We start from the raw sequence: 26,497 nt of genomic DNA, 5'->3' as shown, positions 1-26,497 counted from the left end.
TTTTTCATAAGGTCATAACTAAAATTATGTATTAAATTTAAAATTATACTGATAACCATAAATTATTTGTGCTGGAAATTGGTTTTACAAATTATCATTTCCTGAAACGTTTAAAATTATTCTTTTTTTAAAATTTTTTTTTAGGATATATTTTTTATTCAATCGATATTGAAAGTTATAATTTGAATTTGTGCGGTACAAAGTTCATATCGATTACGAAACTGTTGGAGGCAAACAAATATGAAAATATTAATATGCAACTGCTCTATTAGCATAAACTTTACAGCGCAAAAGTTTAAATTAGCTACCTGGCAAATATAAAATCAAATTAATTTCGAAAAATGTCTAATAATGCCCAACAATTCGTCAGCAAACATGTTAAATTAATGTCTTGTAATTTTGCGCTGCCAAGTTCATAACGGTCATTTTATTATTTGATAATAGGTATGTGTTTTGGTCAGTAATGGCAATGTGCATAATTATTATGGGTACAACAGTATTTACGTATTAAAAAGAGTAACGGCACTACACGCGCCTAAGTCTATTAGTCCGGTATAAGTAGGTATTTAATGTTCTCTAGTTATTTATGTTAAAATATAATGATAAAAATTAACGAACATTTAAACTTGGCTATAAACAAGTATCAAAATCTAGTCGTTACTTTTCTCCTTCCCTTTTCATATTTACATTTGTGTCTAGGGCTATAAAGTAAAGACTATGGAAGTATACGAAGTCCGCCTATTTTGAATACGATGAAAAACACTGTTTAGGTTCTTCTATATTATACGAACGAGATATTTACGAATGATTGTAGAACACGTTTTAGTACATGCAAATGTAATAATGCTGGTGGTGGTGAATCCTGACGGTCTACGTAGCACGGTATTGACTGACTGAAGCGTATATTATCGAAATAATTTGAAAATTGGTTTCACAATCGAATTAAGCATTTCACGTTGAGTTCAATATTATCTATCTTCTAATAGTATGCGATTCGTTCTCGGACGTCAAAATCAATTGATTTTTGACAGAAAGGTCGGTATTTTATTAGCCGAAAGTCGAAGCACACCATACACGTTTAAATAAAACTGTTACGTGAGAGAGATCTCAATAATAATATGCTCTTTATGATTATGCCTTCCACACAGATCGCTTATCGGGACAAGATAATTTTTTTTTATTTTGAAAATGTTGTTAATCATCGCATAATTTTATTCCGTTTTAAGTGTTGTATGATATAATATATTATATTAGAAGATCCATCGTGTACATCGAGGCAAATCATAAGGTTTATCTCGATAGTGTACAGATAATTTTTCGGTCAATTTATAAAAAAAACATCTCTTACGTATAACACGAGCTCAACTGCTGTATAAAATTAAACGAGTGGTTTTAAATTTGAATGTCTCTATACAATTATATATTTTCTGTAGACCCCGTTGCCTAAACGGTTATATTCAAATAACAAATTTAGAAACTAACTGCGATGTAATTTCGAGATTATCACCACAGGATAAAATTGCCAAATTACAAATCGGGACGTTTTTTATTATATGCACGTACCTACCACCTAAAGTAATCTTTTATATTTGTCCAAACAACTTTTGTGTTAATATAAAAATAAATACAAGCATCATACAATTTATAGATAGTATATTATATTTTTTTTGTGGTGTTTTCTACGTTTTTTTGGCGAGTGGCGTGGCAACCGAGTGCACCGCCACTGACAAAACTAAGTGCTCGCTCACCGTATTTCAACCGTCCCCATCCTGTGACCACGGCCATGCGTCCCGTGAAGTCGTCCTCGTCGTCTGGCATGCAGATGGGCACGATGTGCTGGTCGTAGTTGACCGGCGACTCGAGCTCCAGAAGGGCTATGTCGTTCTCGAAAGTCGCCGCGTCGTACTGCCGATGGACGATGACGCGTTTCACGTTTTTGCTGATGCTCCGCTTGGACTCGACCTCGCCGCTAATGTCGTACTCGCCGAACACGGCTACCAGGTTCGCCAAAAATCTGCAAAGGAAACGACGAAAACCCATTAATATAATTATTATTATTACACAATGTGCGTACGATGCGTAGGTACGATTCAATTTTGGAATTTCGGCAACGACCACAGCACGTTAACGTGCTAAAATATAAAATTGGTTATTTCAAACAAAACGGATATAAGACAATACGTAAGATTGTCCGCCGCGGGTTGGGAAAATGTCCATAGACATAAAAGGATCATAAGTTATTTAGGTATAGGTACTGAAGTACCCTGCAGCATAATGTGCAATATAACCTGTACGTATATTATTTGCATAATATAATATACATATCGATTGGCGAACCGATTAACCGTTGTATTAATTTGATGACACTTATTGAGTTCCTTAATTCGTGTCTATAGTGTAATATATATTATAGTATATGACCTACCCGATGTGAATCGTGACATTATTAAACGATTTCTATAGTAACTACTGCTGTACCGTTTTACATAGAAAATAAAATAATATATGTTTGCGATGTCCTTGATAAGTACGCATATCTGACCTTTTGAGTTGGTTGATTCTAACCAGCCACCGCATAAGTAATATAGAATATTATATAGATGGACGGTTTTTGGTAAGTACGTAAACACGTTGACACGCATCTACTATAACGGCTTTTTATATAGATGGAATCTCATCGTATCGGTTTTTTTTTTTTTGCAACGTCGAAACACATCATATTCTGAGATGTTTAAAGTTTAAAATTGGTAAATTTGTCTTATTTTATAATAAACGATTGTAACATATTGTCAAAACCGTATTGTATTTGTTTAGAAGCACAGTAATGGTTCGTATATAATCTCTGTGGACGGGTTTATAAGCTAAAATTGTATCTGATTTTGTTATCTTACAAAAACCAACAACAGCATATTATTATAATAATCAGCGGCCACGTGTAAGTCACTTTATATTTATTTTAATTTCAAAATCGCAATTTTATTAGATTTTTGACTGCAATAATTCTAAATACATTTTTCGAATATATATAAAAATTTTTACTTAACCGGTTTGTCGATTTAATAATTAAACATTGAATATTTTTGGTTAATTACGATTTATACCATCCACGTTACAACGATGTAAATTATAATAAATATAAATACATGAATTTAATACTTTCGTAGATGAAAACGTCGAAACATGTATGATTTCCTGAAGACTGTATACAAATATGAGTATCGAAAAAATAGTTAGCTACAAATTAAAAAAAAAAGTCGAAAGTTGTACTCACTACGTGTGACACCGACACGGATATGTTATTAAAAAAAAAAATCAATAAACTTGAAGAGTTATAGCTTTTGATGTGTTCCCTGCATTGGCTTTCGAACTTTTGAAATTAAATGCGTATTATTTGTTAACTATTAATACCGATCAGCAGGTGGGTTAGGTTAGACGGATACGTAAATATATTTTTATCAGCAAAGAGCGTATAACGTAGTGTCCACCCAACGGCCGTTATTCACAAGTCGATCGATTTCGATTCAGGTACAATACCCATTTTTACGATAAGACAATCGCGGGCATCGTGCACGACCTCTTTCCGCGAAGAGCCTCTCGGCGCTGACCTAGTTCCTCGTTAACTTTCAAAGTGAACGAGCGTATCTCAACACGCGACGGGAAAAAATAATTACCTTACCCAGTAAAAGTATGTTAGAACGTAAATTGCACTACGTTACACTTTAAACAATTATAATAATAATAATAATAATAATGATGACGATGATGATGATGATGGTGGAGATGACGGTGATGATAATGGACAATGGTAATGATGATTATGATAATCACAATATTATTATTATTATAATTATAATACGAGTAGTTTAATCAATTGTATCCATAATGTTGCACTGCAGCAGCAAGTACAATAATGGGCAGTAGCGAGTATAAAATCGTCGAATTTTTAAATCCAAACCGAAAGTTGGTCAATACTAAAGTTTTTTATTCAGTCAAATACAAGTCGGTCGTCGAAAATTTTGAAAAATGTGTCTGATTTAATATAAATTATTTTTTTTACAAATTTTCGGAACCGGATTTGAAGTCAATCGAGCAAAGTTGAGGCGGCCGTTTTTACCGTCGTAGGCAATTTTTTCACCTGCAATACTTTATCTTTAAAGTCAATAATAGGTAGGTATATCATAAATAACTTAAGCTCAAGAAACGAATCACCTTCAAAATGACGACTAGATGCCGTCCCGTTTACTGACTATCTATGGTACGTACAAATCATAGATATGACGTCTATACTGCCTGTATACTAATGTTGAAACTAATTTGTATTTTTTTTTTTTTTGTCTTTTCACAAATATATTCTGTTAAACATTAATACTTATTTCTTAAATTTACAATTTAAATATACATCTTAAAGTTTAAAGTTTATACTAATATTATTATGTTTTACTCTGAGATATTTTTTAAAATTATTATTTAAACGGTAAAGTATGTTGACCCTCAATATATTTATGACTTATGCCTTTTTTATATAGTTTACATTGAAATCATATTTTAAAGTTTCACGTTTTCTTGTGAATAACTCCAATTGAGAGTGATTTCTTAGTACAAAAGATACAGAATACAACCAAGTCAAGAGGAAGTACAATCAATGTAGTTCCAATTAATTGAATAAAAAAAATATATATATATTTGTTATTTTTATTTATTTTATTATTTTATTAAGCCAAATATAAAACGAACTATAAATTAATTTATTTTGTGATTATCTATTATAGAACTGCAGATCACTTAATAATTTTCAAATATTATTAATTGGAACATAAGTAATTACGGTCATTATAAGAAAATTATATTTCAGAAGTCGAAACTTTCAAGCATTGTCGTCAAAATACGAACGATTTCAGGAAAACAAGCATAACGCGGGATATTCATTTGAATATTTATCAAATAGTGATTTTCATATTATATTTAAAAATTTGCTAGTTCGATTATTCCCATTTGCCTAAAATGTCTTGTGGCTATATTACATATAATAATATTATACAACATAACGTATGATTTAATATTTACCCGGGTTGACAGTGGGCGGCGGTAATGACGTGTCGTTGAGTGATCAAAACGCCTCCGCATTTGTTCTTGGTGAACAGTCCCAGCCAGGTGGCTTCCCTGACTAACACTTGCCACGGCCATTCGCCAAACGTCGAACCCGTTCCGCCGACGATCCGACCGCCTTTCCTCACCAAAGGCCGCACTCCGCACGCTAAAAGTGTAATCACAACACGTCACAGATTAGCAGTGCGAAAATCGAGCGCAGTACACGATAAATATTACCGTATTATTTCATATATTATTTGGTAATATCATTTTGAGTACTATTATAATACACGTTATGCGAGAGAAAAACCTGTTGTCGCGCACCGCCAAAACGATTATAATAATATTATATCTATCCGGTTTGGCATATATTATCATTATTGTGTTGTGTTGTACTCTCCGGACCGTTATACATCGTCGCACAGAATCGAAACCATAGAAATCGCTTTATACGCCCTACACGCGTGATATTATTTTTTAATTTCGGCTGATAGATGAATGCTTGAAGCTGCCGCCAACATCAAGCATATCGAATTTGATACCAGGCTATTTTTTTTCAAAAATCACGCGGATATTAAAGCCAAATTAGTATGAATATGTGACGCAAAGATTATTTGGATATCACAAAAATTAACTCGGAGAATTAGTGCATCCAATAAATATTATAATAATATTATGAATCGCCTCAAACGCGTATTATATTATTATACTTAGGTACATGTTATACACTTATACGTTACAGAAGCTCAAAGGCAAAAACTTAAGAAAGTTATTTCAAAATTCATTATGCAATCTGTTGGTTAGGTTATGTTACTACAATCTTATATTATAATATTATTATTATATTTGGTTTGTGCAAAGTGCACTTTACGCACGTCGCATTCGTATTGTAGGCATAGTATAGTAAGTCGACTAAAATATTGTCTTAAAAAATATCCGCGTGTACGTCTGATATGCTCGTTGTTTCGCTTGTAAAAACCTATAAAGCGTGATGGATTTGATTTACAGTTTACACAGTAAAGATTTTCAAAACCAGTATGATAATAAGACATGATCAACCACGACGAACATTATACCTAAACGAAAAAATCATCATCGTTGTAAGCGTCGTCGTATCATATACAAACGTTATAGTATAGTAATACCGTCAACGTGTTTATTACGCGCTTTGGAATATTGTAATAAATATATTACCGTTAAGTTACCCGGACGAGAATTCGTAACAACTATACAGCTGTGTGTGTGTGCGTGCGTGTGTGTATACAATATACATACGGTATAGGTATGGGATCGTTATTAAAATATTATTGTCGTGATTATTTCTGAGCCAAGAGGGTTCGCCGGAAAACATGTCTCGACAGTAAACGCACATTCGAGCCCTAACGGGTATTATATATTATGTGATTATGTAATATGGATACCTCCTGTTATCGTAGGGGGTGGAGAAATCAAGAAAAGCACTTTCCTTATCAATTTTTTGTAGACGTCTGACGACTCCGTTTCGAGTCGCAGTAGGTATACGTATATAAGAATACAAGTACAGTTTGACTAAACACACCTATATCATATCTGTACATAATTTATATACGATCTTGTAACAAACTATATACATGCTACGATAGGAATGTTGCGATTCACGTGTCCAACAGACAAATTTTTGAACTAAAACCGGTACGCTTATTAAAATTCGTAGATATTACTATACATGTATATCATCGAAAACCGGAGAGCAATAGTTGCTGTACAACGATGATTATTATTGTTTCTATTCGTTATGTCATAGTCCCGTTTTTCTAAAACGTACAAACTAAACCTCCCAACAAAATGTATATTTGATGTATACTTAATATCAAAACGAATAATTAATTTTAATTCTCCATATTTGGTATAGTATACGTAATTGCTTTTACTATTTTCTGACTATTGAAAGTAATGTAAAAATTATACGAATATATGGTTAAGAAGTCAAAATGTGCCAATTATACGAGTAATAATAGGCGTGTAAATAGGTAAGAAATAATTTAAATGAAAAAATGTGATTGAAGAATCCTATTTTCTACCCATATGAAAAACTAAAATTACACGCCCACCCTTCCCCACCAACAACCCGTTTATTATAAATTATATTGTGATGACGGTTATGCGTACTTTTCCTGTAGTCCGGTTCGGCGGTGGTGTGATGGTCGTGTTCGACGTTCAGCGTGTCCAGTATGACGGTCGTGGAAGGCGTCAGCTTGACGGGCAACTTAGTCGGCCGCTTGTTGTCCGTGGCGTACGTGGTGGGCTGGAAAAGCTGGACGGGCGTGAGCATGGTCGGATACTTGACCGGACGAGACACGGTGGTGGTCACCTCCAGGAACGGGACGGAGTCCAACGGCGGAGTGATGGGCGTCGGCCGGTACGTGGACGTGGTGGTCCACTTGACGGGCTGCGGCGACGGTTTCGTGGGCTTGGCGGTAGTGGCCGGTTTGGACGGTTTCTTCGTGGGCGTAGCGGCCGTCGGCGTACCCGTCACCGGCTTCTTGGTCGGCAAGCTCGCCGGCGAGTCGTCGTTGGAGATAGTCACGTTGGACGACGACTGGTCGCCGGACATCAGGACCTTTTCCAGGTCTTCGAAATTGCCCTGCAGCGATTGGACGACCTTCTCGACGAACAGGTGCACCTTTTCGTCCAGGTGGTCGTCGGCCGTCAGGTGCGGGTTGGGATCGGCATCGGCGTCGTAATCGCCGGCCGCGTCCACCACGGTCACGTCTGGTTTCTCCTGCTGCGTGGCCGCCGTCAGGTTGACATTGGGATCGCGGACCGGCGGGAACGCGAACGTGTCGGTGGAGTTGAACGGGATGGCGGCAGCGGCGTCGTCGTCGGCGGTGGGCCCGTGCACAGAACCGGTGACCGGGTACGAAGACGACGACGTGTGGTGCTGCAGATGGTGATGGATCTGTTGTAGGTGGTGAACGTCGGAGGCGGTTATGAACACTTGCGAGGTCGGCGTCACGACGGGCGTCGGGTAATCGTCGTCGACGGCGGTGGACGACGGTCTGTAACCGCCGGAAGACTGGAGCACCGCCACTGCACCGCCGTCGTTTACCGCCGGTTTGGCCGTCGAGTATGTACTACTCGAGCCGCCGGTGCCCGTTGCCGTCGGCTGGAACTTGTTATGGTACTGATGGTTCACCGACGTGATGACCGTGGTGAACACGTTGTTGTTGTTGCCGGCGTCGTGGTGCAGCGCGCTGCTGACCGTGGTCGTCGTCGGCGGGCCGGCCGTGGTGGTGGAGGGCCGGTGTCCGTAGTTGGAGGACACCAGCGGCTTGGCCGAAGTGTGCACGGCGCCGCCGGTGGTCGGTTGATAGTTGGCGTTGTAATATTTGTCAGCCATCGTGGTCGAGCTGACCGGCACGAAAGCCACGTCCTGCTGATGGTGTTGCTGCTGAGGATGGTGATACGTGGCCGTGGTAGTGTACGCGGCGCTCACCGACGGTTTACCCGTCACGATGATGCTCTGCGACGGTTTTACGTGCGACGAAGGCGGTGGACGGTACGACGACGACGACGACGACGACGACGAATGCAACGCAGACGAGGGCGTAGTGTACTTGTTGGGGTATTTTGAATCGTTGGCCGGCCCGAGCACTATGACGGTGGGCGCGACCGGCTCGAGCGGCTTGGCCGTGGTCGTGGACAGTACGTGAAAGTGCGGTCCCGGGAGGTGGTGACTGGACGTGGTGGAAGTAGTGGATGGCGTCGAACCGTAATAGTTGGTGGCCGGCCGGTCGTAATGCTGCGCCGGCGTGGACGATGAGGGCCTGGTGACCGGGAACGTGGACGACCCGTAACCCGGCGACTTGGAATCGCCGTGGTCGATGGAGCCCCACGTGTACAGCGCCGGCGGCGGCTGGCTGGTCGACTGCACCTGGTGGACTTGGTACGACGGCGACGCGTCCATCGGGTCCGCGTGGTGCTTGTCGGGTGGCGTGTAGTTGAGTATAGACAGTATGTGATTGATGGAGTTGTTTTCCTTGACGTTGGGGTCGTTTACCGTCAGCGTGGGTATCAACACCATGTTGTCGTAATAGTCGTCGGCGGCCGTGTGTTTATGGTTGTTGTGATGATTCATGTAACCCTGTTTGGACGTGGTCGCCTGAACGGTTGCCGCGGACGGAGTGGTCTTCCGGATGTTGGGCACCGAGTCGGTGGACTTGGACACCGGTGACGACGACGACGACGAATACGACGGCTGCTTGACGGTGGACGCCGGGTCGCCGTAATCCACTTTGGATGTAATCTTGTTGTCGGCGAACGGCTGCTGATGGTTATTATGATGGTACTGATGTTGGTGGTGGTAACCGCCGTCCGTGGTGTACTGTTGCACGACGTCCGCCATGTCGGACGCCGACGGCAACCGGTCGCGGTGGGCCTGCATCAGGGCCGTGAAGTTACCGAACAGATCGTCCGGCCTGTAAGTGTTTTGCACGGCCGACCCGTTGCGGTGCATCAATATGGTGTCGGCCACCGGCTGTTGGAACGATAGCGGTGGCAGATCGTTGTAGTGCGAGCCGGGCGTCGGGGCGGTGGACGTGACGGCCGCGGCCGTGGACGCGCTCTGCTCGACCGCGGAGGGCACTTTTACGCCGGCCGGAAGTCGGCAACAGGCGCCGAACAGGAACACGTCCACGCATGACCCGACCACCGAACCACCCAGTTGCGTGCACTCGTAGTTGAACATGCACACGCCGGTTCCGGTTCCGGTTCCCGTCGGGGTGGTGATGGACACATCGTTCTTGAACGAGTGATTGTCATCTTTGCAGGCGCGAGGTACGATTCGGTAGCCGCCAAACTTCCTGCTACCGGCTGAAAACAGATCAATCAACGCGACGGACGTTACAAAACAATCAATAAAATGCTATACTATATAAATAGTATAAATATAATGAAATACAAGTTTGGGGCATGGATCACGAGCGTTTATGTATAATCTATACTCGAAAAGGTGCGATTTATAAAATGACCAATTCTAATCTAATAGATATAATATATAGTTTGGTAAGAGGATTTCAAACACAATACTTTTTATTTCAAATTGCGTGAAGTTGACCGTTGATCCATAAACAAAAAGTAGTATTATTTATAAATACCAAAAAAATCATTAGTATATCAAAAATATTTTAAAGTCATGAGACTAAATCCTCTCAAATCCAATGACGTTGTGTCTATGTAATATTGTAATATATATGATTATACGAAATATTTTTTATAGAAATTACTTTTACATTGCCTTATATTTTATAACATTATAAATTTATAAAACTTGTGTACTATAAGTGATTCATCCTGAACTGGTATACGTATATTTTTTAAATTATAAGTATATTGGCAAATTAAATAATAAAGTACTACTAGACGGTGGTGGGCACAGGAAAAATATGTAAAGAATGTGTATGACCATCGGATTTATAGCATCGTCTTATAATAGTTGATAATCGATACTCGATACTATCAAGTATCAATATTCGTATGTAAGATATTAAAAAAAGAAAAAAATCGAGCATAGAGCATATTGAACCGTTGTAAAATATTGATAAAAATCGGTAAAAAAATATAGTTCCCGTTTTTATACGACACTGCGCACACCGTCAACTAGAATACTAGGTAATGAATATATTAAATTGTGTGTATTTACTCTGATAGAAAGCGGATGACTGTAACGAAGAAGACGACAGCGGTTCCTTGTTGTAGACGACGTTAAATGCCAAAGTGTTGGACGGCAACATGACGGTCAGCCAACAGTACGACAGCAGCCGAAGAGCGGTGAAGCGATCCTGGGACATGCTGAGGTATCATTCTGCAACACATATTCCAAACGTTAACATAATATACGATTGTCGAATATCATAAGGTTATTACGGTTATTAGGTATGTCGTAAGTGCGATGGTATTATACATTAGTAATTCGGTATAGGTACGCTCAATTATTTTACATCTGAAACCGTTTTAAATGTGACAAATCATTAGACCTGCACCATAATCACTCGGTCTGGTACACCTCGCCAATTTAAATTATTTCCTCATACATATCGATTTCAACCCGTTATATCGTTTTTAATTTCTTAGATTACCAATAAGGCTGTGACTTCCTAATTAAAAAAACAAAAAATCGTCTTCTATTTTCAAACATAACTTTTAATAACAATTGCCTAGCTGTCGACATTGTTGCCAAGTATAGTACCATATTGTATTGCCTGTATAATGCCAATTTTACTATAATGCGTTATAGAAATCAATAATATTAATATTAATAAATTAGCTAAGGCACACTGGCCGCGCCTATAATAATATTATGTGCACAAATTGTGCGTCTATAAAACGTTTGCTATCTCGGAATTTTAGATCTGGGCGTGCAGAAAAACCCGCAGACTTCCTATAAAGTATATCATTAAAGACCATGATATGAATTCTAAGCGTTCTAGCATTTTGAGACGTATATATAGAGACGGGCTTTAATTTATTTTTAACGTCTCTCGGCTGTACTACATAGGTCCGCCGCAGACCGCAGTAAGTAGGTACTTTTCAATCGTCGAAAGTGTGTACATCGTACCGAACGTCGCGGGTGTGTTCGGTGTACGCAAACACGCCGCAATACGTATAATATATTAAATTATATTACCTATAATAACACCCGTATACACTGTACACAAAGGTGTAAACTGCCGTTGGTAGTTATATATTGTTTATACAACGTACAAAAAGACTTTCGTGAAACTCAAACCGAACCGGGCGCGTGATTTCCAACGATCGAGAATTTATCACAGTTCAAACACGCGCACGACCTGTTCGAATTTCGATAATGGTAAATAACTCTATACGAGAATGGATTTACGACCGCGATAACCTTAAGTAAACATAATATTATTATAACCTCGATGAAGACCGACCGCATTTAACAGGACTTGGGACATCGCGTTTCCGGATCTATAAGATATCTGATTATCGGAGCAGATAAAAAACGAACAAACGGGGAAGACGTTTAAAATTGTATTACACATTCCATCTATTTATTAAACATCAACAAGTTAGGTATATTACTAGTTATAGTTAAAAATATCGACAGAATTAAAAGTTTCTAAGTAAATGTATTGTTATGTCCATAGTCATTATGAAATTCCATGACCTATGTTATTTTTTTCAATTGGTAAATAGTCAAAAAACTAAAAATTGCTACTAAACTTCGATAAGATATTTATTTTATACATACCATTTTAATGATTAAAGTAAATAAGACATCTTTTTTAGTTTTCATTCATTTTTAATTTTCTTTTCTTCTTTTCTTTTTTTACTTAATAATAAATATATATATTTTTATAATAATCTTTTTATGCTTTCCGGGAAAGAGTCAAAGTGTGCGGGTTTGGTCCTTAATTTTAAAACTTTTCCAGTTGATATCAAATATAGTTGTTATCTTATTGATAATAAAATTATGGTTAGGTACAAATTTACTACCATGGCTGTATAGATACTACTATCTACAGCGATAATTGCTCTATGATACAACCGTGGTTATAATTGACATGGATTAATAAACAAACGGGTATTGTACTAACCGCAATTAACAACTATTATTATATTCGCAATTTTACGCCGTACGCTAATAATTAACAACGGTAATAAACAAATAATTATAAAATAAAACGATAACATTCATTTGTTCGTTACGACGTTGTATTGTAAAATAAGTAGCAACAGTAATATTTGATTAGAAAAACTATATAGAGTTGAATATCACAGTATTATGCCTATAAATATTTCCCTATCGCTTTTACTGAATTTTTAAAAACTCATTTTATTGATGAAAACTTGTACTTGTATGTAAATATTAAATAGCTTTTTTTTTTTTGTTGAATTAATCTTCTTTAGGTTAGAATTTTAGGCTACACAGCTTCCTTGCAATCCAAATATTAAAGTCTTGGTTGTGCCAATTGTTACTAAATAAATAACCATAGGCTATCGGTGACAGGTCGTATTCCTAATTCAATATTTAAAAGAAATACAACCATAATTTATTGAGTTTACTTAATTGTAATCTAGAGGACCAACACAATAAGCAAAATATAAGATTTAAATTATAAATGAATGTTATTGTTTTTGTAATTGTATTTAAAACTTTGTTTTGGGCATTTTTCATTTCGTAATTAGATCGAGGAATTCAACTTTCTCTCCCTTACTAAATTTTTTGGGACACTGAATTTATTTATTCAATACGAATTATAATACTACAATAATAGTACCTATAATGGATTTGTGTTTGCGGCAGTTTTCTTGACGCACTGGTTTGCACCGTGTGTAAATTATTACCAATAGAAATGTAGGCGCTTGCATATTATAATATATAATATAGTCGCAAGTTATCATCGCTCATCATGAATTCCGGGGTATTTATTATAACTACCGATTTTATTGCAGACGCGTAATGTTTTAACAACCCTAACTATTGTCACGGTCGTGTAGCGTAAAATCGAAAAGACACAATCAAACCGTGTGACTAATCGCAATAATAAGCTCCAAAACGCTCGTCCCAAACGACATTGTGTTGCGTACACGTCGTTCGTTTACAATTATTATTCTCATTATCCGAGATCCGATGGATTAGCGCGTCAATTGGAATTCGGAATGTATACTTATAAAACGTCGAAGAAAATGTGCTAATAACAATCGCGATGTACGGTGTTCGCAATAAGAGATGCGACAGAAAGGTATAGTGAGGCCGAAATCACCTCGTTTCACGGTTTTATTTTTATTTTTTTTATGTACGCGCCATGCGTGTGTTGGATTGATGGATATTCCCGAAATTGTGTTTAAATTAGACTAGGAAAATTACAAATATATATGTATGTAATTATGACGTTTTGCAACTAAAAAAAATCGGTTTTCCGACAGACTTGCGATTAATAAATCTACTCTGTAGAATATTCGTTTTTTTTCATTTTATTATCGCTATCATGATAATAATTTGAATCACTTTATAGTTATCATAATATAATATGATTAAGTCCCAAAAATCCTTGTTGAAAAAATGTGAATAATTTAAAAGAAAAATGTTTACACCGCTCGATGAATAACTGAAAAATAGGCAATAAGTGCAGGTTATGTTGCATATTATGTTAATTACAATTATTAAGTGTACTATAATGGAAATAAATTTAAAAAACCATGTTTATTAATGCCTATTTTGAACATGTATATCAATCAGGTATTTGAAAACTTGAATGTCAATTTATATTTAAGTATATTTTCTAATAAGTATTTGAATACAAAAATACTACAAAACAATTTGAATATTTTTTATTACTAACTTATCTATAAAAGCTCTTGAAAATCGACATTTATCAATGAAAATTTTTATATAAAACATTGCTTATTTAATGATTTTTTTTTTTAACATTTAATGAAGATAAAGTTAAAAAATTCAGTACAAATCAGAATTTATTAATTGTAACCCTAGCTGGTTTTTCTTTTTAATATTTACTGTTTAAGTATAACCTCATGAAGTAATAGTATTTAAAAATTAACAACTGTGAAACAGTACACGAGCATTTAATATGCAAAGAACAGTAAATAGCATTAATTAACACTGAATACTATCTTATAGCGTTCAAATTAAACTACACGTCTTCAACCGTTTTGTAATAGTAAATCGAGAAACAATCATCATTAATTATATTAAATCAGATACGATTCACGTATGATTATTAACACCGACCTCCTGAAAATTAGTCAATCATTAGTATAAAGATATACACAGAAAAAACAAACAACTTGTGTTTCAAAACTATCTATTACTGTTGTTTTAATTTCGTAGACCAAGGTTTATGTTGTTTCACTATTATAGAAAAGATGATGATACGTGAGATCCGCGAATAATGTAAATTTGAAAATTAATTTAATTCGTTTGACATCCGCTGATTCGAAACTGTACTTCTCTATACAATAAATTAATTCACAACTAAAAAAATACACGATGTTGAACATGAGCTACCTATTAATTTAATGTTTAAACTAGGGCACTACCGATAACACGATGTGCAATTATTATTGAATAGATAATTATGTGTAAAATATACTTAGCTAAGACACGATTATTTTTTATTATACCAACTCTTCTCTGATACATTATCGATCTAGTTACACGGTCAGAAACAAAATAGACGTTTTTAATTATAGTTGAAAATCCTTATTTCTTGTACTTCATTCATTCAAAATCATTAAGAATTATTATACCTTTTCACTTAAGCAATGTTTTAGTTATTATTACATTATAATTTATAACTGTAATTACATAGCGCAAGAACTGTAGTAACTAATTTATATTAAAAAAAAAGTTAAAATTTTTATACAGTTATTGAAAATAATTATTGATGAAATAGGTCAAAGATCGATTAAAAAATCATTGCATTACAAAAAATATTCTAGAAAATTTTTAGAAGATTTTTGATGATTGTTGTTTTTAATTTTATTTTTAAAGGAATTATCGAGAAAATTGAAAAATAACAACTTCTAAGTAATATTCAGTCTTGTTTTACGGAACATAAAAAAAATACTAAATAATAATTTTTTTAACACTTTTACTACCCAGGAAAGAATTCACAGTAAAAGATAATAATAATTATATATATAAAAAAAAAAATACTATTGTAAAACTAATATATTTAATGGTGTCTAAACTGTTTAGAGTCTAGAAGTCTAGACTCGAGACATTACAATCAATTCATACAAAAATTATTATTGCGTGAATCGTTTTAAAAATTCTACGAATTTCCACTGACCTAAATCGTTTATTATGTATACTAGTATACGATGATGTATCAATTTCTTTTAAAACTATAGAAATTGTAACATAATTAAATATACATTTAAGTGTTCTTAACATTCCTATTACTTTTTAAAACTATTGAGAAAATCCAATAAACTTGCGGAAAACGTTAAATTGTTAGAACGAAACACACTCGAAATTTATTATACAACAGAGCAACTTCCGCAGTTTTTATTATTTTTGTGAAAATTTTGTAAGTTTACGTGTAATACTTTTATTGAATAACAATATTAAGTTTGCCAATTATAATAAAATTAACACATTATAGTTTTAACAAATTTATGTTTAAATGTATTTTATATAAAACTAAAATATTTTGAAATAATTATTCATAGTTATGAAAAAGTTACATCGAAGTTACATTTAATCTATCACTTTTAAGATATTTCAATTAAAAAAAAATTAAACAATTGTTACATTAAAGGAATTTTTCTCTTTACAATTAAAGTCGCCAATTTAAGTAATTCAATTTTCTGTATTATATATAAAAATATAGCTTTTTATAGAACTATATAATAATTATTTTAAAAAATTTTGAATTATATTATTAAATCTTTGATTGAAGTAGAACGAAATCATACATAACTTACATATTATAATTTATGAAACTCAATAAAAAATTGCTAATTTATTTAAAATAATGCTTTATACAATTAATTATTCTTCCTTAGTTTAGTTAAATTATGATAATATAGTTTAAAATATGTTTTTTACATCATAAAATACATATATACAAGAAGGTAATAAAACAATGTCGATGTCCTTTAAAGTTTAGACATTATATAAAGTATAAACAATAAGGCAGCGCTTTATTTATTTTTTCTTATGGCACCTCCCAGTGGGATGCACTAATTTTTAATTTTGGAATTAGCTTTGTTTTTAGAAGTAGGTAGGCACTGAAATTTATTTGATTTCTAATGTCATACAAATAACGCACATAATTAGGAATAAAATAATTATAATAAAATAGGTACATGATTAAGAAAACATTTTGTTAACAAAAATATATAAATAAAAACAAAAAAAAAAATTATGTAGGTGACTTCTAAAAATCAGATTGTTAATTTAATAAAAACCAACAAAATTAAAATTATGAAAATATAATACACAATTAAATTAAAAAACTATGACATACTGTGATATTTCTAAGAAATCTCAAATTATGCCTTATTAATATTAAACCTCATATAATGTAATTAAAAAATAAAAAACTAGTTTAAGAAAAATTGTAAATAACTATAATAACCTATTAGCCAGAGTTTATTTTAAAGTAAAAAAAAAAAAATGTTTAAAAAACTATAGAATAATAATATTATCATTATTAAAATGAATCACACGCCTACTCTAAGTCATATTACTAATTATAGAGTATCGAATTGTTGACATAATATAATTTTAAACTTTGCCATTCCTTTTCATTTTTATACAAGCTCAATTAAATTTTTGTGTAATTTAATTTTAGCATGTAACCCGTACATTGAAAAAAGTTAGCATCTAATAATAAAGGAACACGCTACCATCCGAAGCAGTAGTGAAAATGTTAATAAATAATATATTTGAAACAATAACGATTATGTTTCAAATGTACGTAAATAAAATCGTGATTTAATAACATAGCTAAACGGAAATAAGTCTCGACTACCAGTTAAGAGTGTATCATAAACTCCTGACAATTTTACATTTCAATCACTATATTATTGTATGCTGCTCGCGTCCTAAATCGATAAGATCGGGTACCTATATATTTGTAGCGTCCGAACTTTGTCGGAGGCTGCACATCTTGACCACACGCATTATTTAGGCGTGTTAAAAAATAACGTCGGACAATTTATTTTTCTTCGTTTTTGATCACATATGAATCAATTACTGCAAGACTGGATTAGGCCTGAATGAATTTACGTTATCATGACCCTAATATTTTTTACGTCCAACTACGTATACTGTGCACGCGTGTGGACTAATATGTGGTCCGTGCGGTTTTTTTTTTTTTTTGTCTACTCGATGCGTGGTAATAGTACCTACCTATACGTACTGCATCCCACCGGTGATATGTTTTCGGATAAGTGTATATTATGTGTACACGTAGTTATTATTACCGTCCGTTTGGTGGGCACGGAATTTTGTTAAAATCGGCGTAGCCGATGAATCGCCACGACAATATAACTGTAATAATTCTCGATTGCTGACTCACGTGCAGATCGGTGTGATTTCTTTGAGGAACATTCCTGCAGACGCAGTTGTGTAACACAATATAGGTATACGTATTAAATATATATATACACTTTAGTAAATATTCGCACTATTTGGACGTGCACATAATATTATATTTGTAATGTTAAATATTCGTAAATATTCATACTCGTGTAATAAACTAAGTTTGAAAAACAAAAATCGAAAACCGGATGATTATCTAGTGCTAAGGGACTGTGTAGGTTAGGTAGTAGGTCAGGATTCAATATATATATATGTTAAGAACTATGAATTTCACTATTATTTGTGTTAATGCATAGTAGTTATCAGTTTATTTAACAAATACTAATAACATATACCTATAGGTACATGTGGGTATTAAATACACGATAAATCTATATTATGTATAACAGCTAATTCGTAAGTGTTTTTCAAAAATGTTAGTTGAATGAAATTTGAATATTAGTTGGTACCTATTAATATTTCCATAATTTCTTTTCATTCTTATATATATCGGTAAACTATGTCTATACCAACTATTAATTTTTAAATCTAGGTACATTTTAAATTGCATACTAGTCTAATGTATCCATATGATTTTTTTAATATGAATTTCAAGTCTAAATAATCTGCAAATTTTTCTTAGTGGTTGAGATTTATGATTATATTAATTATGACAAATATATATAATTACATAATAATACAGGCTAACGAAAACCTGTATATATTAGCAAAGTCGAAATTCCGTTTTATCGGTACAAGTGTACAACCATTGTAACCTGGTTTGCGAAACATTTTAGTTTTGTTAAACGCCATTGTTAAAATTTTCTCAGCGTACTTACTTATCTATATTATCAAATTATTGTGGGTATTGTCATCGAACAAGGGCGAATCTCAACAGTGACATAATATAATATAATTTACTTCTTTTATAGGTACTGAGACCGTCGCGACTTTACAGTTTCTTACCAATCGTTTGAATATTTCAATTCTCCGAGCAGAGAAGACATCATATCGAAAATCCGTTAAATCTCTAACAACACAATACGTAATACCTACAGGTAATAATAGGGTCCTAATGTGCGCGAACGATATAATCGAATTATGGCGACAAAATATAATAGTTTTTTAAAGACGCGCCAATTAGCTCACCGTGACAATATTAAAAACATTAGCCGTGGCGATTTATATTTTCTACGATAAAACGCTATACATCTGCCGATGGTACACAAATCAGATGTTGGTTTTAACCCAATCAGAAATTGGAAACTAGTAATACCGATTAGAATATTAAAAACAATAATAAAAAATGTCTTATGGATAATCGTTATGGTATTCATGTTTAGATAAATACGCAAATCATGTATATAATAAGAAACATATTGGAAATATGCACCTTCTCATTAATATTTAACTACTGGCAAATCTCACACTGGTCTATAATACATTGTACACTCAATACAATGCACCCCTCCGAAAGTTCGTATTTTCAAATAGCTATTATTAAATTGTTAAGTCAAGATTTTATAAAAACTAAAATAAAATTCGCACTTAATTATTTTAATATCTACGTTTTTAAGAGCATTAAGATCAGCTTCATTAAGAAGGTAGATAATATTATAAAATCAAAACCAAAAAAATTCAATCCTTGTCCGTCACCGGCCACTGCAGAACCGCCTAACACGTGTTATTATAAAATTATAAAGTCATAGCGATTGGATTTACATAATATTTTATTTTATGATTTTTACATTATTTCACATTCACCTTTAATATAATATGTACCATGACGGTTTGAAAATATAAAAACATATTCTCCATTATTATAGGTACTATATAACTTGCTATGTAAAAAAATCGGAATTCTATGGTAACGCGGTCGTACGGGTTTAACTCGTCTAGACATGATGCATACGAATACCTTCCCGAATCTAAGTAGGTACATTTTTTTACTCGAATTTTCTCCCATGATATCATATCCGTGTTATAAGTTAATAATTCTACACATTCTAAAATATTATATTATCCAACTGTCAACTGTCCAAAACTGGAAAACTAAAGAGAATCCTGAATTTACGACGACTCGTCGTGGTTGTGCGATTATATATAGGTAATAAGTTTTTGATGCAAATCGATACCTATCCGGTTTGATCGTTTGACCAGATGTTTAACTACAGACGTCATCGTGTTATATACATAATAATAATGCGTATATATTATACATATTACACATTACCATTACATTATATATGTAGATAGTTACATTACACTGCATTTAATATGTAACTCACTAACGATAACAAATATGTACATATGTATTTATCTATTTATCATAATTTATCAATAACGTACGTGGTGGGCAACTTTTGGATGATATACCTACTATAAGTACATATTTGTAAGTATTTAACATTTTTTTTAACATTATTGAATTGAAAATGGTAAATATAATATATGTTAAGGACAAAGTGTCAACCCTTGCAAAACATAGATATTCTAGCATTCTATAAAATACCACAAATTAGCAGAAAAAGACTAAATGACTAGGAATTGCATAGATTACTAAGCCTCGAACAGGAAATATACTAAATTAATGTACTTTTGAAAAACCTATGGTGATTTTGACGATTGATCGTACAGAAATAGTAAGTGCAATGTATTATCATTATTATTATATAATGATATTTTATTTTTCGTGTATGTGTAGTTAAACTTAATAAATGTTTAACATGTTTAGAAAAATAATTATTTTCATTATACGTGTATATATTTATTATACGTGATACGTCTTTATTTTATTTTTCACTCTAAGAAAGTTATAGTAGTTGTGTTAATACAGATATCGGAACGTTTTTATACCAAATTAAGTATAAATATCGAAAAATTCTGTTTTTAAAGTCAGGTTGATCTGATTTATTTCCAGTCAGACCCAGATAAAAAATATAAATTTATACTAGCGTACAAATTTTATACAAAATCGCCTTACTAAATTTACGCTTAAAGAACCTCTATATCAATCTTACATGTTGATAACAGATGCGAATTGTCATATAAAATTATTTCAAACTTAAAACAGATGTGGCTTGAACTTAAAACAGTTCACGGTAAACCAATGCATAGCCAAAATCAGGATAAAATATCGAAAAAACAAATCATGACGTCGAAATATTTTAGCTATTATTATTATAGAGGTGAACATTAATTATTACTTAGTATATTTATTAAACCATTTTATTATTTATTGAGGTAATAGTTGATGGATATAATTGTTTAAGGACTAAGAAAGGTTATTAAAATCTCTATAATTGAAGTCTCAATTCATTATATATGTCGAAACAATTTTTATACTCAAATAACATTTATATTCAAATACTTAACTAGTCAGCTTATTGTCTACCAATACAAGTGTATTTATGGTTGTTATGATCGTTTATTACTATTTGTTGATTTTATTTAAGTCTTTATCAATATTTATTAGTATACCTACCTAACATCGTCGTTGTTGATATCGAACTGCAGTGATATGCGACGGACGCTATGGTCGTTACGCCGGAAATCACCGAGGCGAAACCGGCGAATGACGATCTATGTATACTATACATATATACATTGGTACTATAATATTTTACGATGTTGATGTATATATAATATGCCGACGCATAATTTATTTAGGTACTACACAGACGCAGACGTTATGTTATTATTTATTCCGATGGCGATCGCGGTGTTTGGCACACTGACATATTAAAAAGACGACATTATAATACGTAGGTATAATGTGTTCGAATGAAACTCGTACGAGCCGGCACGTACTTACCTACAAATGATACGAAAAGATTCGTTTGATGGAACATTTTTATTGTAGAATTATATTGCGACTGATTCTATAAATCATAACATATTATATGCGTTGTATTACGAACAACTCCGGCAATATATTTTTTTTACACCAACTTTTTTTTTTTGGTTTATTAGCGAAATAAATAAATGTAATTAAAATTGACGTTCTCTTAGTTTTTATAATACCTAGAACAAGTGAAAGCCAGTTTAAACATTTAATTTAGGTAAATATTTCAAAAACTCAATAATTTATTTCCAATGAGTATTCAAATAATTTATACATTATCTTACGTATATAGTTAGATGAATAGAGATACCTATTTACTTAGTTCGCGGATGGGTGATGTGTAAGACAAATGCGAAAAACACTCTTATTCAATCTTATTTATTACTAGATTTATAAGTACTTCGAGTTATTCAAAATAGGAAATTCTATAGCTATAGTGAATCATCATAAATCGCAATAAAATAATTGTATAGATCAGAACGTAGCAAGAGGGTAGTGGGCAGTGGCGCCTTTCCACCTACGACCGTGTTTATTTATTCAGTCACCAATTATAATAATAGAATGATAAAAAATCTATCGTATTAAATATATATATATAGCTATAGCTATTATTTAATATAAATAAGTTTAAAAATATCATTATTAGTATTGACAAGTAAAATAATTAATGTTTTGTTTTGTTAATCAATGGTTTTGTTCTAATATCCCTAGTCCTACCCTTTGAATTTCTATGCGCCCTGCACTAAAAATAAATTTAAATAATGATTGAATTTATGAAAAGACGACTTGAGGAATTAAAAACATGAAATTCTCAGAAGTCAGAATCATCTCACGCACATAAAAACGTACACTGAATTTCAATAACAACAGCACATTAAATCTTAATAATATATTTTTAATTATAATACCATCATTATATTATATGGTGTCCACTGTCCATCATCACCATCGCCGTGCGGGAGTTTTTAAAAGTTGATATTTGAAGTTCATTAAAATACTTTTATAAGTCACAGTCGATACATTCCTAGTGCACATGATATCATAAAAACAATAATTCGACAATTTTACCTCTAAGGTAAAAAATCAACGATTATGTCGCAGCACACACGGTGATTCGAAGACATCTGACTCGAGACGGTGTTCGACGGACGCAACAAGTCGCGCTCGCGGAAAAACAAAAACACGTAAAGTACTCTACGACGTCATCGGCGCGAAGACGACAACGAATACCTGGATCGGTTACAGACACACGGAGTCGGATAATAATAGCGTCGCGATCCCGACGACGACGACGACCGGCCGCGATCTCAACGAGGTTCGCCGCGCTGCGATCTCGCCGTGAAAACAATAATATACCTATTAGATAACGTATCGTATTATTACGCGGAAGCGGAAGCAGCGGGCTACGGCGGAATGCGTATAATCGGATATTTAATATAGACTCGTCGTCACGAGTCGCTCGTGTATTTTCCCAGACCCAACTTAATGAGTGTCACTACTCGCTGCCTCATCGTTATTCGGAAGTCGGTGTGCAGTCGAGTGACACGTGCAGTGTTTATAATGCGTCTTTTATTATCTAGCACGCTGTGAGTAGTAGCACTCTACAGGTCGCGGGGTCGTCGACGTATAGAAGTAGGTATATTATTATTGTATGGTATATATACCTATAATAACAACAATAATAAAAATGTGTAAACGCACAGCCTCGCGTTCCCTCGTCCCGGTAGAATCGTTTAATTGTTATTATATTTTTTTCCACGCTTCAACAATAATATGCATACACATACGATACACATATTATAATATAGAGGTATGTGTGCATGTATCTAATCCGCGAATATATCGTATACTGTAAATTAATTTCGTGACTTACGACGACAGAAGTACTTACCTACTTACTTTCTATTCGATTAGAATTTAGAATCCACGCGGTGGTTTCCCTTGTTGACCTCAACACGCGATATTATTGTGGAGTTTCACTTTGTTGGTAATTATTATTCATTGGACCGTTTAGCCTACATGTACAATGCAAATGAACGTTCATCCAGGTCAGTACAGTTCCGGCAGTGAATGTGTTTTAGGCGGTCGACGGCGGCGGCGCGATGACGACAACGACAACGACAACGGCGACGACTACGATTCTTCTCCACCACCACCGAGCTCCAACTACTATTACTCGTCCTCCTCCTTCGCCATCGCAAATACTATAACTATATACTCGTCATCGCCATCCTCCTCCGCTGATCGTTCTGCATCGTCGTGTTTCGAGAGAATTTAAATCACATTATGTCGATCATTATTATTATTTTATTATAATAGGTAGTAGGTACAATAATATTCTTACATCGATATATCGCGTATGGCATATATAAATGCGCATTATAGACTTTTTTGTAAGATATTACAACTTATAGGTGTAATACGCAAACATTTGCCGTCCATCGGATTTGTAAGAATCGTTTTCACTCCGAGATATGGATGTCATAACAACGAGCGTAACGACTGTAATAAATTATACGAGCGCATCAGAGTAGCGTGTAGTGTGTCACGTTATACAAACAATATAATGAATTAATCCAGGTATACACGATATATAATATATTGTGTTTATCTATAAACGAGTTTTTAAAATTTTTCTATACCGTAATATCGATGTACGTATATGTATATATATATTTCGTGAAACCGGAAGTCTCTAAATTCTGGTTCAAGGGCTTCGGGACCAACGACCTAGACGTCATGTTTCGGCCTACGGTCTGTTCCTCGGCGGTGGACGATCTGCCGCCGCCGTACCGTACGTAAACACGTATTATTATTATTTTTAATAACACTATAACAATTATTATTATTAATTTGATTTCACCTTTAACACGCTCACCGTCTATAAAGTTATAGATTTATAATAATAATATATATACGATATATCTACAATCTACGAGTCCAATTCCTACACCTGCGAACACGAAGTATTATCATGAAAATTCGATCAGATTTGTAAATTGCGAATCGTACTTTTAAATTGGAGTAATATTTACTTGCCATCTATGTCCTTATATAATATACGTGTTTTTTTGAGTTGGTTCTTATCATATTTTTGTAAATAAGCACATCAAACATTTTCGAGATTTTCAACATTTCCGCCCTCGACGGCGCTGCTATTACTGACACGCGATTAAATAACGATCGATACATAGTTATATCAAATGCTGTAATGACATAATTATGAAATGTTTTATACTTCCAACGTTTACGCTGTATAACTTTTTTGAAGGCCAACGGTTTGAATCAAATTATTAAAATAGGTAAATACCAGAAAACTTTAATTATCACAGTCGGAATGTATAGTGAATATTTAGTTTCTCAATTGCAGATGGTCTATTCTTTGGGAAAAATAATTGGCCATTTTTCAATAATAGTAGGCAGTGCCTACATAAATTGTGTGCAAACAAATTCACGGTCTTACGGTTATAAAGTAAAAGAATAATTGACTTTAAAACGATACCTACAATGTCTACTGCAGTGAAGATATTTTAATTTTTAAATCAATAAAACATGATTTTGTAAGAAATGTAATTTGTAAATGTAATTCGAAATACTAAGATAATTGTTTAGATATTATTCAATTTCCACAATATACCTATACTAATTTAAGTCGTAGTGTCCGGCAAGTTCAACTTGACGCATTCCTAAACGCTCCTATTTTATGTTATTTATACATTTTAACAAGTAGGTACGCATTTTTTTTTTTATATATATATAAAATATATATAAATAATAATAGTTGAAAATAGATATTGACATAGGTCAAAGCAAGAAGGATTTCATTTATACTACATTGTTCAAATTACTTTCGTTTACCTACTTGTATTTGGTACAAGTTTTTATTAATTTATGTTAAATTCTCATAAAAATAATATCATATTTTTCTCACTCTTTTGTTTGTTTTTACCACCACAGCATATTGTATTGTTTTACGTAAAAATGAAATATAATATAAATATTTTTTTATAATATTATAGGTACATCTAAAATTAATTTTAATAGAAGAATATATTTATAATTTTTTATTCGTTAATGTTTAAAGATTTTTTTGAATTAAAAAAACCAATACTATTATATTACTACTATTGTTCAATGAAATAGGTACGTTTAATTTCTATACGGAAAACTATACTAAGAAAAAAAAATTTCAATATTTTCACTCAATTCTAAAAAATTATAAATTACCACAACTAGGTAAGCACAATTTATATGAATTATGTATGCGTACAGTGTACACTGTATAGACATTATTGAAATTAGTACAATAGTACATAGTATGCGATAATCTTCATTTCACACTCAAATAATATATAAAAATATTATACTGTGTATAAAGTATTTATTGTATAATTATAATATAACTGTTGTATATATATATATATATATATATATATATATCAAATATTAATAAACAATAAACAATAAAGCAGCATGTGATCAACTATATGATACGATCCACACTGTGC

The 26,497-nt window shown here is 33.6% G+C and overlaps 1 protein-coding gene across 2 annotated transcripts in view; it reads right to left on the bottom strand.

Annotated features, from left to right (window-relative positions):
- LOC114124125 (serine protease filzig) overlaps positions 1 to 26,497 on the bottom strand; it is a 43,998-nt gene that overhangs the window by 3,070 nt on the left and 14,431 nt on the right. Inside the window, exons 1-5 of one of the 2 annotated variants that reach the window (XM_050205738.1) lie at positions 22,898 to 23,580; positions 10,769 to 10,930; positions 7,237 to 9,939; positions 5,065 to 5,254; positions 1,749 to 2,014 (exon numbers count right to left, since the gene is read on the bottom strand). In XM_050205738.1, coding sequence (XP_050061695.1) covers positions 1,749 to 2,014; positions 5,065 to 5,254; positions 7,237 to 9,939; positions 10,769 to 10,916 — 3,307 coding nt within the window. In that variant the 5' untranslated portion in view covers positions 10,917 to 10,930; positions 22,898 to 23,580. Of the gene's footprint in view, positions 1 to 1,748; positions 2,015 to 5,064; positions 5,255 to 7,236; positions 9,940 to 10,768; positions 10,931 to 22,897; positions 23,581 to 26,497 lie in introns of those variants that run through there. The other variant, XM_050205737.1, reaches the window with a different exon arrangement.

The sequence above is a fragment of the Aphis gossypii genome, chromosome X (genome assembly GCF_020184175.1).
Source record: "Aphis gossypii isolate Hap1 chromosome X, ASM2018417v2, whole genome shotgun sequence".
Lineage (NCBI taxonomy): Eukaryota > Metazoa > Arthropoda > Insecta > Hemiptera > Aphididae > Aphis > Aphis gossypii.
This window is presented reverse-complemented; position numbering and strand designations above follow the sequence as displayed.